Genomic DNA, 16,869 nt, shown 5'->3' on the forward strand with positions numbered 1-16,869 from the left:
CGCAGCAGGGCGCCGCAGCCCCGCCCCCCGGCGCGCGCGGCGAGAGCGGGGCGGGCCCTCTGCACCTGTAGGAGGTGCGGCCCCGCCCCCGGCCGTCTCGGGACACAAAAGGGAGGCGCGGCGGCAGCCGCCGCACGGCCGCAGCGCCTCCCGCTCTCCTCCCTCTCCCGCTGGCTCCTCCCTCCGCCCCAGCCCGCCCGCTGGCCGGCCCGCCGCCTCCCCGCGCCGCCGCCGCCGCCGCCGCCGCCGCTCGCGTTCCTCCCGGACCGGGCCGCAGCATGAGCAGCGCGCCGCACCAGCGCCGCTCCGCCGGCTCTCCCGCCGGCTCGCCCGCCGCCGCCCCCGGGCCGGGCGCCGGGGCCGCGCCGGGGCCCGCCGAGGACCGCGAGTCCCGGGAGAAGATGCTGCGGCGGCAGAACGGCGGCGGCGGCGGCGGCGACGGGCGCGGGTCGGACGGCGGCTCGGGCTCGGACGAGGGCGTGACCCTGCAGCGCTCCATCACGCTGCTCAACGGCGTGGCCATCATCCTGGGCACCATCATCGGCTCGGGCATCTTCGTGGCGCCCACGGGCGTGCTCAAGGAGGCCGGCTCGCCCGGGCTGGCGCTGGTGGTGTGGGCCGCGTGCGGCATCTTCTCCATCGTGGGCGCGCTCTGCTACGCCGAGCTGGGCACCACCATCACCAAGTCCGGCGGCGACTACGCCTACATGCTCGAGGTCTACGGCTCGCTGCCCGCCTTCCTCAAGCTCTGGGTGGAGCTGCTCATCATCCGGCCGTCGTCGCAGTACATCGTGGCCCTGGTCTTCGCCACCTACCTGCTCAAGCCGCTCTTCCCCAGCTGCCCGGTGCCGGACGACGCCGCCAAGCTGGTGGCGTGCCTCTGCGTGTGTGAGTGCGGGCCGCGGGGGCCGGGGGCCGGGGGGCGGGGGCCGGGGCGGGGGCCGGGGGGCGGGGGGCGGGGGCCGGGGGCCGGGGGCCGGGGCGCTAGGGCGGCGGGGCGCCGAGGGAGGGAGGAAGGATTGAACGAACGAATGAATGGATGAGTCATACCCACCCCCACGCCTGCGCTCCGTGCCCAGTCCGGCAGCCGCAGCTAAGAATGAATGAACCCTACGGCCACAAGGTCCCTGCGGAACAGCTCCCTAACCCGCCAGCCCGACTCCCTCTCTGTGAGGGCTGGCGGCTGACCGCCCTGATGGGGGGGTCCTCTTCCTCCTGCCCCCCTCCTCTCCCTCTCTCCGTCTTCCTTCTCCCCAACTCTGTCCCTCCTCCCTACTCTCCCTTCCCTGTCTCTGAGTCTTGGTCTCTCTGTCTCTCTCCACTCTTTTCTCCCTCCTGTCCGTCTCTCTTCCTTCCGTCAGTCTGTTTTCTTTCCTTCTCCCTTCCTTTCTCCCTCTCTTCTTTTCTGTGCCTCTTTTCCTTCTCTGTCTCTGTCTCTCTCCTTTCCTTCTCCCCTCTCTATCTCTTTTTTCCTTCTCTCTCCTCTCTTTCTCTCTTTTTCTTCCTTCTGTTCTTTTCTGTGCCTCTTTTCCTTCTCTGTCTCTGTCTCTCTCCTTTCCTTCTCCCCTCTCTATCTCTTTTTTCCTTCTCTCTCCTCTCTGTCTTTCTCTCTTTCTTCCTTCTCTTCTTTTCTGTGCCTCTTTTCCTTCTCTGTCTCTGTCTCTCTCCTTTCCTTCTCCCCTCTCTATCTCTTTTTTCCTTCTCTCTCCTCTCTTTCTTCCTTCTCTTCTTTTCTGTGTCTCTTTTCCTTCTCTGTCTCTCTGTCTCTGTCTCTCTCTCCTTTCCTTCTCCTCTCTCTCCTTTCCTTCTCCCCTCTCTCTTTTTTCTTTCTCTCTCCTCTCTGTCTTTCTCTCTTTTTCCTCTCTCTTTTTCTTCTCTCTTTTCTGTCTCTCTTTGTCTCCCCACCCTCTCCCTTCCCTCACTAAGCTCCTACTAAATGCTGGCTGAACCGACCAATTCATTCACTCCCCCCTCCCATAATAAATGCTTACCAAGTGACTGACCTACTGACCCCTCTATCCCCATAGTGAAGCTTAATTAAATGCTCAACTGCCTAACTCCATTGCCTCTTTGCTTAATAAATCCTAGTGAACTGATTATTCTCCCTCCCCCCCCCCCAAGCACTTTGTTATCTCACTCCTTACTCCGAGGATACCCCTTCCCATGAGATGCCCACGTGCAGAATTCCCCCCCACATGCACACATGTGATTCCACTCCTGGATCCCATCTTTGGTCTGCCACCCTCTGGTCACCCTCAGACATGTGGCAGAGGTACCTGAGGAATGGATGGAGCAATCGTTTAATTAGAGGGGCCAGGTACCATGTCTTATAAATCCAGATTGGGGAGGCCAAGATAGTCTAAATAGGCCCTTCCATTCTGTGGGAGGGACCATAGGAAGTACAAGTGTGGAGTCGAGAATTTTGATCTAGCCTAGGTTTTCTTCCATGACAAGGAATGACCCATCTCATGGATTGCCCTTTTGACTATTGGTCTTGTTCTAGTCCCTTTAAAATGTGTGTGGTACTATTATTCCCCTAAGCCTTCAGATATTGATTTTCTTCTAATGTACCTGGATTTTATATTCTAACCTGCTTTTCAAGCCAGTCACCTCAGTCAGTTCTTCTAAAAGACTAGAATATAAACTTGATTTTCTCTTAATTTGCCAAAGGCAGAGATAGGGTTCCACTCCCTTTTTCTGGAAAAAACTGACAATCTTGGTAGGTAGGCTTTTTTTTTTTTTTTTTTTTTTTTTTTTTAGTGATTTTTTTTTTTTTTTTTTTTTTTTTAAGGAGGGGGAAAACTGGTTTTCCTGGGGAGCTTTTAAGTTGCAGAATTTTCTGTTCTATTTTAGAGGTAGGTGGGGTGGGTGTGGAGGAGAGGTGCTGACTGTACCTACAAGAGAAAACCCAAAGACAGTGAGTTTTTTCATTCCTCTTTCTACCTGTTCTTTCTGCCTTTAGGGAGGCGGAGGTCTCTAAACCGGCTTGTCTAGAATTGGTAATTTGGAACTTAAGATTTAATGAAGTCCATGTGGTTGTTCATGAATTCCTGTCTAGCCTGAGTCTTAAAAAATTATTCTAAATTGAACTAAGGTATAGATTCTAGTATCTTGCTTGGAGGGAGGAGGATGAAGAGTATGGGAGAAGGCTACAGTGCTGAACATGAGACATCCTACTCCTTTCCTGGGAAGGAAAAAAACCTGAGGCAGAATGGACTTATTTCTCAGGACTCTTCTCTGGAGGTCATATAGATTGCATTATAGTCGGGTATAAATAGTACATATAAATACATAGTTTATTTGGTTATAGATTATGTTGTCATTGTATATGATCATGGACAATGTTGTCATTTTGTAGATAAGGAAATGGATCCAGGAAGGTTTTAATAATAATAGCAACAGGTGCAGCTAGATGGTGCAGGAGATGGATACAGCACTGGCCCTCCTCCATTCAGAAGGATCCAAGTTCAAATCCGGCCTCAGATACTTACCAGCTGGGTAACTGGGCAAGTCACTTAACCTCAATTGCCTCACAAAAATAATAATAGCAACTAGTTGTGTTGCACTTTACATTTTATTCTCACAGCAATTCTGAAGGATAGGGGCTATTCTCCCCATTTTTTTTACATATGAGGAAACTGAGGCAAAAAGAGGTTAAAGTTACTTCCCAGAGTCATACAAGTCTTGGAGAATAGCTTTAAACTTGTCACTTTATATCGACGTGCCTCAGGTCACAAGGAGAGAAAGTGAGATTTGAATCTGTTCTTTGTAACATCCAGGGCTCTTGAGTTACAGTTTGGGCTCTCTGCTCTTAGCACTTTCATTCACTAAGCCATATGTCCAGTTTTAAGGACATGATCTTATTTAAGATGCTCCCAGACATCCTGAAAAACCCATCCATGTAGTACCAGCTGTTGGGCTATTTGAGACATTCAGTCCTTCACTGCACTTAGTCTAGCAGGATGGGGAGGTAGATGTGCTGTTTTCAGGGAAAATTTAGGATATAATCATCACCTTAAAAACAAAACCCTGGCTGATAGCAAGTATGAATTGTCAGGAGATTTTAGAAAAGACCCATCAAGAAATTTTAATAGGGTAAAAATGTGATGCTAAAATTATTTTAAAATACTTAATGTTTGAAGAAAGAGAAACTTCCAAATATATATATATATATTTTTTTTTTAATTCAATTTTTTTCCCTCCAAGAAGCACTTAATTTTCATTTCTTTCTATTCCATTGGCAGAGGTAGGTCTTTTAAAGAGAACTCAGATGGCTTTACAGGTGGTTAATCTGTTCTTGCCACAGAGAAGCTAGAAAGAAATGATCCAGCACATCCGTAAATAAGTACTAGTAGAATCCCCAAATTCCCATTCCTAATTGTATCCTTGTCCATCTCAGCCTTGCTCCTGGTACAGAAGTCCTTATCTAGTCCAAGCCTGATTTGATATATATTTTTTTAATTGCTGAAAATTTTACTGTCACTTTCCAATAAATTCCCGCGCCCCCCCCCCCCCTTCCCCAGCCATCCCTTGTAACATAAAAGTACAGTCAAGTAAAATTAATCAACACATTTGGTCATGTTTGAGAAAAGCATATCTCATATTTGTTTTTGTAATCTCTGACAAACACTGAATTATCAGGAAGCAAGTTGACTGAAGTTATTTTCATGATCCAGTAGGACATGCTTGACAGGAGGACTGTTCTTTTTAAAAATTGTAAGAAAACCCCTTCTGATTGTAATTAAAAGACATTGGAAGCATTCAGTTTCAAAATTAAGCTTAAAAATAGTAGTGAGAAAGAACAGAACGCATCCATTTGGGGTGATGGGGGTGTGGTGCGAGGTGCATGCCGAGATAGAGGGGAGGGGAGGTGAAAAGTGAACCCCCAGAGAGAGGAAGAATTAGACAAAAGTATTTGGATGTCGGGAAGCTGGAGAGCTGGAAGGCACCTTTGAGGTTTACCAGATGGGGGTGACTGTTTCAGGCCACACCGCTGGTATCTGAGGTAGGTCCTACGTGCCCGTCCCGACACACCACCTCTGGACTGGGTTGGCTGGAAGAGCCATGACAGAAAGGCTGGAACGGAGAGGTGGGGCCCCTCCAGGGGTCTTGAGTGCCAGGACACAGTGCCAGGCAGTCAGCTCTGTTCAGTGCGTGTCTCTGGGCGAGGTACAGCCACCCATCAGCCACTCTGAAAGAAGAGGGACATTGAAGGCTGGTCTAGGCAGACGGAGAAAGAAGGAAAGAACTTGGTGACGGGGATAGCCAGGAAGGAGTTTGTGCTCAGGCTTCTCCAAATTTAGAGCATTCATTACTTTCATGGACTGTGTTTTTAGCTCTGCTCAGTCTGCAGGCATTTGTTCCTTAAAACCACAAAAGGTTTGTTGCTTTTGATGTATATGGAACTGCTCTGTCCACTCTGTCTCTGTAACAATGCATGGGAGGCTCATGGAGTCTGCTTTGGGAGTCTCGAGGTATTGGCTAACACTGACGCAGTGCCCAGGCAGGCTATGGTGGGCTGCCCCAGCCTTGTCTCCTGCCAGGGCATTTGTGAGGGCCACGTGCAGGGGGGTGTACCCGTGTGCACCAGGCTGCGCTGGTAGAGGGACTTTTCTTGTTGCGAGTTCTTTATGAGAATAAAAATTTGGAATTATAATATTTCCTTGATAGGGTTGTTGTGATAATAAAATGAAATGTCTTGTAAAACATTTTGCAGACTTGCTGCTTCTTGATATTATATTATCCTCTTATTACTCTTTTCTTTCAATTTTTTCTTTCATTCCTCCTTTCCTTTCTTTTTTAAAAGTGTAGCAACTTAGAGTTGAGCTGAAGGCCCTGGGGCATTGCCAATTCTCTTCACATCACATGTGAGGCCTGAAAAGACCTGGGATCTCCACATGAATTAAATTTGAGAAAAGAAAAAGAATCCCTGCCATTCCTGAGCCTAATCCTAACCCAAAGCTTTCAGCGCTGTTTTGGTGGTTTCACAAATGCCCTCATTCCCAACTCCCAGAGCCTCTGCCTTCTGGTTTATGTGCCAGATTGGCATCTCTTTGAAAGCTATTTTGTGGACTTAACAGGCTTGTTTCTGTTGGATTTTTGCACCTCCTTCTAACATTCTGGGCATGTCCCACCAAGGACAGCTTTCTTTTACTACTCCCTTGAAAAATTACATTAACGTGGCTTTGTGTTGATCAGATAAAATAATGTTTCTAAAGCATTTATAGCCAGGCTGAGATAAAGGATCTGTTACAGGGTTTCAGACCATCCATCCTGCTAATTCCTGTATTGTCCCCTTTTCTGTTCATTAAAACCCCTTTCCCCCACAGGCCTGGCAGTGCCAGTTAGCAGTCAGAATGTCAGGAAAATTGTTCTGTGGGCTGGGGATGTTTGTATGGAAGTTGGTGAGGGGACACCTACAACTCTTCTTCACAAGGACAGTTTAGATTATCCGGTTTAATGAATGCATTAATGAATGCAGAAAGTTGACTCACTTTCTGCAAAAAGGCAAGACTTCTTATCAGAACAGTCATTAGTGAGGATAAATGTGTACCCAAAAAATCACAGGCAGAGAAGGAAGCTTTAGGTTAGTGGGCCAAGGCGCCCCATTGTTAGCTTCTCCTGTAGCTGTCTGAATTAGCTATTGTGGCTGCTTGATCCCCTCCTTTCTCTATAATCTTAAACTCATGAAGCCTTCCAAGTACAGCACAAACTATTCTGTGCATCAGTAGGCATTTAGACCTCATCTTGTCCAGCTCCATCTTTTTACTGGTGAAGAGTAAGGCCTGAGAGCCTGTGCCTCTGCTCAGGGTCTTAGGTGAGACAAGACATGAGGATTCTGAGACAGGCTGGCCTTCATCCAGTATATCCCATAGAGCCCCTCTAGACTTCATACATTATCCACAATTACTTGAGATAGTTGTTTTCCCATGGGCTGTTTTAAGGGGCTGCTAAAAACTTGGAATTGAACTTGCCTATAGGTAGGTATTCTGCTTCGTGTATGTTTTTTGGAACATTAGCGGACATCAAAGGTTCTCTGAGTTTGATGGGAGAGAATGGAAAGGGAACTCTAAACCATTCTCTGAAGAGCTAACTCTCCGGTGTTTCTGCAGTGAGAAAGGTTCACCCTTTGCAGGAAAAGGCTAGGAAGTGATGAATCGGACTTAATCCTATTGTAATTAGCTTATATGCAGAGATAAAGCAGACTGCCAGGTGGCATAGGAGGCAGTGTCCTGCTGAAGGTCCCACCTCAGCCTGAGCCTCAGAACCGGGCCCTTGGGCAAAGAGGTAGTGAGGCTTACCAGGCTTGATTCTTCCAGATTTCTGGCCAGGTTTAGGTTAAGTGAAGCTGTTACTTAAGATTAGGCACTACCCCTGCTAATTGTACCTCTGTTCTTCCCATCATGATTGTGGTGGAAAGGACTAAGTTAATTCTCAGGGTACAAAGCCCCTCTAAAATAGGGGTTACCCAAAGGAGAGATTAGTGCCTGAGCCATCTGCTTCAGAGGGGACAGACCTTGGAACCTGGGCTTGGAGAAGAGAACTGTCCCTCCTGACTTTTATTTAGGCCCTCCCTGCTTAGAATGTTTCCAGGCAAGTTTAGAGATGGATAGAACCTTAAAAATGATCGAATCCAACCCCTTTGAATAACTACTCCCAAAATGTCTTCTTCCCCAAATTCAAACCTGAATCCTTACCCTTGAACGCATGCCTTGTTGGGTTTTTCCCCATTTTTAATTTTTCCATGCTGTGGGAGACCAGGGATGCTTTCAGTGCCTCATCTTGGAAAACAGTTCCAAGTCTTGATTAGCTCAGGTGCTCATTTTTAAGCATATATCCAAGGCCCCATCCGATATTAAATCTGGAAGGTGGCAAGATAGAGAATTTCAAACTTAGGAATTTCACTTTGGGCTTCGAAAGTTTGTTTGAGAGGAAGGCACCCAGTAGGAATGATCTATGCTGATAACCTTTCAAAGAGGAGATAAGACTTTTTCCTTTAGCCAAAGAGAATATTTGTTTTTTTTTTTTTTTTGATGTTTTAATATTTACAAAGCTCTGGTATTCTTTAAAATGCTATTTGTTTTTAAAAGTAAACACTGGGGGCAGTGTTCACATAGTCATTATCTCTATTGCATTGTGTTTAGGTTGGAGAAAATAAATTCTATATTCCTAAATTCCTATCCATAGCAGGCTCTTAAGCAAATGGGTATTTCATATATTTGTGGGCTCTATGGAAAGTGACTGAAAGGCTTTAATAGCTACCCATAGTAAGTAAAATCTGAAGAACGTGAGGTTCCTGTAAGAGGTGATCCCATTTTTGCAATTTAAAAAATCCCATGGATATATTCCAACTCAGGGATTAGTGAAGGAAACATGGTCACTTTGAAGCATGGATTTACAAGTTTTTGCCCCTCTGGTGGTTTGAGACCTTATGAGAACTCTGTGGTGGTCATGAATAGTGTGTGAATGTGATAGACTGGGAATTATTAGAACTAAAATCAGCCTCCATCAGTCAGCACGTGAACATCATTCCCTACTTCCCCGTAAGTCAAGTAAAAATAATAGGATTTAAGTCTGAATTGATTGGGAACATTTCACATAGGCACATGACCGAAGGTGGATCATGAAAATGGGCCCCTATCCTACAAGGTAACAGTTATGTGAGAATGTGAGAAATCAAGCCCTAGGTCAGTAGCAAGTTGTTAACATGCTCTTGTATGTGGAACGTACAACATCTGAAACAACAGTATTGGGAGTCTGGTAGGCTGTGGTTGCAAGGAAACTGGCTACAAAGGTATTATAGTAGTTGCTTTAAACTCTGACCCACCAAGGAAGGAAGACAGGATATGTAAACCTACATGCTCTCCTATAAGTTCCTCAGATTTCCTTGACCATAGTTTGATTTACACACACCCTTACAGTGCATAAGGAAGCCATCTATCTGACTTAATCTTTGCATGTCTCCCATGCCTCTGATGGAATCTGTACAATGGCCATAACAAGCTCCCTCCAGTTTGACATTGTTGTGCCATCATGACAGCGCAAACTGGCTATGTGGCCCCTCTCTCCATGAAGTTATATGTGTAACATGTGGTGACTAGATAACTGCCATCCCCCAAAGCACTTATACTATTGGGACAATTGTATTTCCTGGCAGTTTCCACCTCTGCCATTCATCCACATCTAGATTCAAATCCATTTTAACTGCCCTAATGTCTAACTTACTGGTACCAAATAGAAATAAAAAGCCATTAATCTATATTATAAGCATATTAATATTTTTTGTTTTGTGATATTGTATTGTATTTTTTTAAAGGTTTTTATTTCTTTTGTTAAAATTTCAGTTACATTCAAATCTGATTTGGGCATACTTGCCACAGGTGACTTGTGGGCCATGTGTTTGACATCTGGTCCAACCCATGCAGAAAGAGATTTTATTGGCATCTAACTAAACCATGTCTACAACATTCCCATGTTCTATTAATGTGGTCAGAAAGGAAATGAGATTAATCCTGACTATACTTGATGCTTGATGAAGCCATGGAGGCTTTTATGATTTCTGCCTCTGTTCTAGTAATAGCACATTTCCTAAAGTTCCTTCTGGCTCTAAAACTTATGACCCAATGAACATGTTATTGAGCATCCAATCAGACTAACTGGCCAAGAAGTATTTATTAAGGGTTTCTATGTGCCAGATTTTGTGTTAAGCACTAGGGATACAAATAAAGGCAAAATACAGTCTCTGCCGAGGGAAGACAACACAAATAAATCCTCTTACAGGACATATAGTGTGAATGGAAGTTTTCAGAGAAGGGCAATGTGTAGAAAAAGTTAGAATGTGGATCTGACTTTATAGTTTGCAAATTCCACATTTAAAAATGTCTTGTGTAGTTCTTTTCTTAGTACTGTCAGATACGGTCCAAGGAAAGGAGGTGAAATGTTAGTCCTGAGACTCAAATCCAGCTTTGAGTCTTTTAGACTTCCAAGTCCAATGTTCTATACCACCCCATGCTCCTTTTCTTTAAATAGTGGCAAGGACAGCTGGACTTCCAATTGGAAAGAATGTGACTGAGAAAAGGTAACATTTTACTCCAATATAGAATTATCTTTTTTTTTTTTTTTTTTTTTTGACATTTTCCACTTAATCCCATGACCAAGGTGCTTTTTAAAATGTGAGATTTGTTGTTTTTAAGGAGAAATGTCTTCTACTTCAAGTTCTTTCAATAGCAATAAAATTATCTTATTGGGTTTCTGAACCCAATGTACCAAGCACATTTCCTCCCCAGTAGTTAGAAAATCTGGTACTTATGAGTCTGTTACTATTAAATCCTGATGTTTCCTTATTGCCTAGGGCTGTCCTTTCCTGGTTTTGATTTTGATATGAGTCACTATTCAATTCAGAACTTGTTAAAAGTATAGCAGCCCCACCAGTGGCACAGTGTCAGAAAATGACATAAAGAAGACAGTGGACCTCCCTGTGACATCTCCTGTGGGTTTTCTAAACTGTACCTTATGTGGTAAAAACTGATTTCTTCCCTTAAGTGGGTTCCCTGTGCCATTCATATTGCTGACTTTCACGTGGGTTTTCTAAACTGCACCTTATGTGGTAAAAACTGATTTCTTCCCTTAAGTGGGTTCCCTGTGCCATTCATATTGCTGACTTTCACCTTGAGTTGGCAGTTTTACCGTGTATCATTTTAAATGTCTTGAGTCTTTTCACCTCATATCTCCAAGGGAATTGAGAACCCATTTCTCCTGGATCCTAATCCTAATCCTCATAGTAATTTATAGGTCATGGGATCGTAGAGTAGGAAGGGACTTTGGAGGTCACCGGAATAGCCCCATCCTTGTACAGAGCAGAAATTTCCAGTGACAGCCTCCCCCTGAAGTCACTTCTGGGCACCACAATTCTGAAGGACACTGGAAATCTAGAGTGTCCAATGGTAGAGACCCATGGCCAATGCTTAGTAGTTGAACAACAAGTAGTTTTCCCACTCTGGGACTTAGAGAAGACAAGACTTGGGAATGACTGGCTCCATTATAGGTCAGACTCAGCCCCAAAGAGCAGATCTGATTAAGGTTAGTTAAGTAAGTTCTGCAGCTATTGGCTCTTGCCTCTGCTCTTCTACAAGTGCCCTCTCTTTTTCCATGCTGTTTCCTGTCCCTAAACTATAGCTCCACAGCCAGAGCTTGGGCAATCCAGATTCAAAACTGATAAGTCTAGTTCAATTAGGAGATGGAAAGCGAATTAAGAGAAAACACCCACTATCAGCAAACATGGCTCTTGGGGAAAGGCTGTTCTGGGGCAACCATCTGTAGGGATGGCATTGTGATAGAAATGAATATGGAGCCAGTGAAGCTGGTTTCCTTTACTCCCTGTAGACTCAGTCTAGGCTTCAGTTTCCTTATCTGTAAAATGAGGGGATTTATATGGATCCTTAAGGTCCCTCTCAGCTCTATGATCCTTTGCTCAAAAGAAGGGTCATTCTGGTTCAAATCTACTAAGGGAAGGGGGAGGGTGTGTCCAAGGACTTTGATGATAGAAAAAATAGGCTTTCTGAGTAGAGGTCATGAATGTGATCATCTCTGGCTCCATGCCTTCTTGTATTGGTAGCCTCCTGTGAGTCTGTTAATCTTGGGTCTGTCTGCATTTGGGGGAATTTTGATTCCCTAACATAATAAGAAGAGGCTTAGAGTCAGATTGCGTGGTTTCCAATCCCATCTGCTTATGAATCATTCCACTTTGAGGAGATTCAGATTCCTCAGTGTGATGATGAGGGACCCCAGGACATCTGAACCCTGTGACTTTCTCATGCCCCTTCTCACTGCCATCTGGGATGATGGGACAGGAAAAAAAAAAAAACCATCTATTTAAAGGGAAGGTCCAAGGGCATGCTTTAGGGGCTCCTTGATGGCCCCCTTTGGTTAGTTAAGGGGACACGGGATCTCTTTGGGCATAGACCCTTAAGGACCTGGTTTGAATCCAGCTTCTGCTATGTAGTACAGTAGGATGGAACCTTTGGGCTTTTTCTCTTCATTTGGAATAATGAGGTACCTCCGAAAGCTGCCCTACCACTCCGGCTCCTTTGTCTGCAGTATTCTAGGAGTGGGACAGCTTATTGGGACCCTCTCCTTGTGTGTTGGCCGGGGGTGATGCTCATGGAGCAGGGGGAGGCCTGCAGGATCAGTTGGCTGGTCTGGAGAGGAGGGGGCAGCAAAGTTATTGGGATGTAGCTGTGATCCCCTGCCTCCATCAGCCCCAGACCGCTGCTAAGCCAAGCTTACAGTAAGACTCCCATTAGCGCCTGGGCAATGTCAGTTCTTATTCAGGGGCGAGGTAGTTGAGCCATAGACATCTAAAAAAGGAGGAAAAGTCACATAGAGAACAAGTTGCCAGTTGTGTTCTATCCCCTTATTAAATGCCCATCATGGGCAGAACTCTGCTAGGAGGCTGGGAAGGCAGGTCGTTGCGTGGCCCAGCTCATTGGTCTGGTCTAGTCTTGACTTAAGGCATGGGGGGAGCAGTCGGAACTAGGAACACAGGTTGCCCTGCAGCACTGAAGGTGCCCAGTGAGGCAACAGATCTGACCGGGCACCAGATAATGGCAGTTGGCTTCTGTTGCCCTTGGACTAGATAGTAGCCCCAGGATTTCACACAGTACCTTGCCTGCACTTGTGTAAGTTGAGAACACGTGGCCAGCAGACAGCCAGGGACGGGCAATCCTTTGGAGCCTGGAAGGAGAATTCAACCAGACGATATTTCTCCCCTCTTCCTGCCAGGGCTGATAGAGTCGGGATTTTTGTGTGGTCTGGGTTGAATTCTGCTCTTTTCTTGTTCTGCTTGTGTCTTTTCTCATTTAAGAGACCATTTGCAGTGACCTAAGGATCAGCCCCTAATGTTGACACTGAGCAAATCATTTTCCCTTCTTGGACTTGTTACTCATTTGAGGTATTGGGACTAGGAAGGTGTTTTTTCAGTTCCTACATAACCTATTTTGAAATAGCAGATGTGCCAGTCTTTCCTGTGAAAAGTTCACTATTTCCTAAGTCTTTTTGGTAAAAGGGAAATGTAGGTACCACCTTTAGGCTAACTACATGAGAGACCTGTGTTTTAATGTACTCCAAAGTACTGTTGTTACAATCAGCTGTCTTGAAATACATTGCCTCCCTTCTAAGTTCAAAGGGATATGAGTATTTTAGATTTAAAGCTAAAAACGATGACAGGATGCCCCAGAAGTTTTAGCGCAGTTTCCAGCTTTAGCTTTAAGCTTATAAGGCTGGTGAGCCAGTCCCATGGAAGCCACACTGGGACACACTGTATCTAAACTATCACCAACTAATCCCACAACAGGGACAGAGGAACAGACTCTGGCAATCCAGCAAGCATTTACAAAGGCCAAATGAAAACCAGGCTCTGATCTCACAGAGCTTAGGTGGAAGCAACCTAGAGCCAGAAAGTTCTGGCAGGATGGTGTGAGGGAGAAGGACTGTTGAGAGCTAGGGGTTTGAGAACCTTAAAAACCTCAAAGGGAGTAAAGTGAGACATGAGCTGAGTCTTGAAGGACCTGGGAGAGTGACCTATGCAAAGATGCCTGTGGAGGGTCGAGGGGCAGGATGGAGAGCATCCAAAGGCAGGCCAAAGCCAAACTGTGGGATGCTTGAAAGTCAAACCAGACAGGCAGTATACAGTAAACCTCTCATCTTATCCTTCAGTACCCCTGTGGTGTAAGTTGGGAGGAAATTATCCTCATTTTATAGGGAAGAAATTTAAGTCATCACTCAAGGTCACTTCTACAAGTTAGAAGTTGGTGTTCTAAGCCTAGTTCTCTGTTCTGAATACTGCCTTTTATGGAGGAATAACTGAAACTCTGGGAGCTCTTTTGTTCTTCCTTGGGGAACCCTTTTTGGAAGTGGGTGCTTTTTCATACTCCCTTTAAACTGAAGTGTTACTTTTTGCTCAGGATCAAGAAGTCAGTGCTCATGGAGATGAATGGAAACAAATGGGAAATATGATTAGGTCTCTAGATCATTTGAGTAAATCCTTAGGAGAAGAAATTTTTCTCGGGAGAGATCAGATTTAAATTCTGACTATTTCTCTTAACAATTGTGGTTGAGCAATTCAGCCGAGTCTTACTTTGCTCATCTGTAAAATGGAATAACAAAACCCCGCAAAGTTGGTGAGCATTTTACCTTCTCTTGCTCAGCCCAGACCTAAATTACTACCAGACTTCCTCCCCAATCACCGTCACTATGCTAAACATTTATCTGCACAGAGTTAATAGCTACAGAAGTGGTAGCAATTGAAGCAAACACTGAATCCCCTGCCTAGGCTGATCCCCCAGAGTCCTGAATTTGCAGCCTGCCTCACCAAAAAACAAACTGGACAAGACAGAGAGCTTCTTGATGACCGTTTGACCAAGTCTGTCTCTTGATAGTCTCGGTACAGTTTCCTGTTTTGAAAAAAGGTGCCCAGTATTTTAAAAAATGCAAATGGCAGGTCTGAGTCTGTATCCTAAAAATAGCCAGAAAACCCCAACTAGGGCTTTGCTGATGACTTGAAACGTTTAGGAATAGCCTTCATTCTTCTCTTCTTCACCAGCTTGCTTCAACCTTTTATTTTTTTTAAACTGCACATGCCATTAATAAGTATCCACATCATGGAAAGGGAAAAAGGTTAACTGACTGAAATCCCGTCATCTTTCAAAGAGGCTAATGTTGGCTTTTTTCTTTGTCTTTTGTGTTCCCCAGGAGCACTCTGGGGCCTTTTGATGAGATGGTTTTTGCCTACTGCATTGGTGTGATATGCAGCTTAGATCAAGACAGTGAAACAACCCCCTTGTTCCCCAGCTTGCCTGCTGGCCTCTGCCTCCACCTCTAAAATGGGATGTGGTTCCCCCCACACACACACACACACACCTCATTTTGTGCTGAGGTTGCTCTTAGCAGTGGAGGAGTAGCAAAAGAAAGGGGAGGGGTCCACTCATTTTTGAACTTCAGAAAGCTTCATATGACAAGGAAGGGAGGTCCTGAGAATTGCAGGAGGACAGGAGAGCGCTGGCTAGGATGTCTGTGACCACAGGCTCCTAAGATTTAGAGCTAGAATGCAGCTTCCTTTCCAGATAAGGAAACTCAGGCCTGTAGAAAACATGTGATTTCTTCAGCAAAGCCAGGCCCAGAGCTTGGTTTTCCGACTCCCATTTCCCTCTCTTAATTCTGCATCACCCTGGGCCAGACACGCTTGTGTAAGTGAATAGTCATAGCTCATCCCGAGCTTAGTCAGTTGTGGCCTGCTGGGGTGGTCAGTGAGTTCTTTTTGCATAATCCAGCTTGAAATCTACTTGCTCTACCACACAGAACAAAACTCATTTTCAGGGAACAGCAAAGCATCCTTTTGGGCTGTGAAGATTTCTTGGACCAGGACTTTGGATGAATGCGCCTGACTTTATTGGCCTATGTGCTGGCCACTGGGCAGGACAGCTTCACCTCCAGGAAGCCACTGACTTGTTCTGCCTTGTCCTGCAGAGGATGCTATCAGAGTTCACTGGACAGATGCTCTTTATTTGAGAGTTGCCCAGCTTGATACGTTCAGGGATGCAGGTGCTGGGTGTCTTAGTGCCACTGTAGGCTCTGGAGAGCACACAACAGTCTCTGTCTACAAAATGAGAGGCTAGACCAGAGATTCTCTAAGGTCCCCACCGTGCTCATGTAACAACAACCTCCTCAATCAACCAAACCCTGACACTGTTTCTGTTCAGAGAGCTATATGGCTCCAGGTGTTGGAAACGTGTGAAATGGGAAAGGGGCTCTCTGCTGTGAGCTGATGGTCAGAGGTGGGCTGGTTTGTGTTTGAGAAGGAAAGCCAGTGACTGAATTTTCTCAGTTTTGGTTATCTCGCAAACTATACCTCAGTGCCATGAGATTATTCTGTTGCAATTACTGGGGAAACCCTTCCTTTAGGGAGAACTAAGACCCTTCCTGAAACAGCAGCCTGGGGCAGGGCTAAATCTTGCTGTAATGAGCAATGCTGTTTTCTAGAACTCTGGGAGAGTGGAAAGCCCATTGGAGCCTGAGAAAAAGCAAGTCCTTTACTCACCTTAACTAACCACTTGGTCTTTGGGTGTGCCTTGGGAAACCACTGAACTTGGAATTGGGAGGTCTTAGTCTGAACAGCTAGCTACCTGTTGAAGGAAAAAAAGTCTCCTCTCCACCTTCTTCATTCACTAGTCACCCATTAAGTCTCTAGGGCAGGGGTCCTCAAACTTTTAAAATAGGGGGCCAGTTCACTGTTGGAGGGCCAGACTATAGTAAAAACAAAAACTTTGTTTTGTGGGCCTTTAAATAAAGAAACTTCATAGCCCTGGATGAGGGAGATAATCGTCCTCAGTTGCCGCATCTGGCCTGCGGGCCATAGTTTGAGGACCCCTGATCAAGAATGTGAATGAATAGGCTTTGCAATCTCCCTTTATTCATCTGAGTCCAGCATTTATATACCCTTTAGGCTAGTATTAAAATATGACTAACTACCTTCAGGTGACATCGTTACCTGCTAACCAGTTAGGGTTAATGTACAATCCATACTTCAATATCCACCTTAACTATCAGTAACAAGGTACTTATCAGCAGAGAATTGTAAATATTTGTGATGTTAATCAATACCAAAATACTTGTGGAAACTGTAGTAAATAGCAGAAATAATCATACTAATGTATTTACCTCAAATATGTCCTTAATTCAATATTAAGGGGTAAATAGAATAGTAAATGCCTTGTTCCTGTCCCATGCATTCTCCAACAAGATTATCCTAAATTTATTAAGTATGGCTTTATAATTCATTGTCAGGGAGATGGTGAACCAATAGTTTGAATGGTT

The 16,869-nt window shown here is 45.3% G+C and overlaps 1 protein-coding gene across 1 annotated transcript in view; it reads left to right on the forward strand.

The window, feature by feature from the left end:
* Positions 1-220: 220 nt before the first annotated feature.
* SLC7A5 (solute carrier family 7 member 5) overlaps positions 221-16,869 on the forward strand; it is a 45,248-nt gene continuing 28,599 nt past the window's right edge. The window contains exon 1 of the mRNA XM_031950164.1: positions 221-888. Within this exon, the coding sequence (XP_031806024.1) occupies positions 279-888 (610 nt within the window). The 5' untranslated portion in view covers positions 221-278. The remainder of the gene's footprint in view (positions 889-16,869) is intronic.

This window comes from Sarcophilus harrisii, chromosome 2, assembly GCF_902635505.1.
Source record: "Sarcophilus harrisii chromosome 2, mSarHar1.11, whole genome shotgun sequence".
NCBI lineage: Eukaryota > Metazoa > Chordata > Mammalia > Dasyuromorphia > Dasyuridae > Sarcophilus > Sarcophilus harrisii.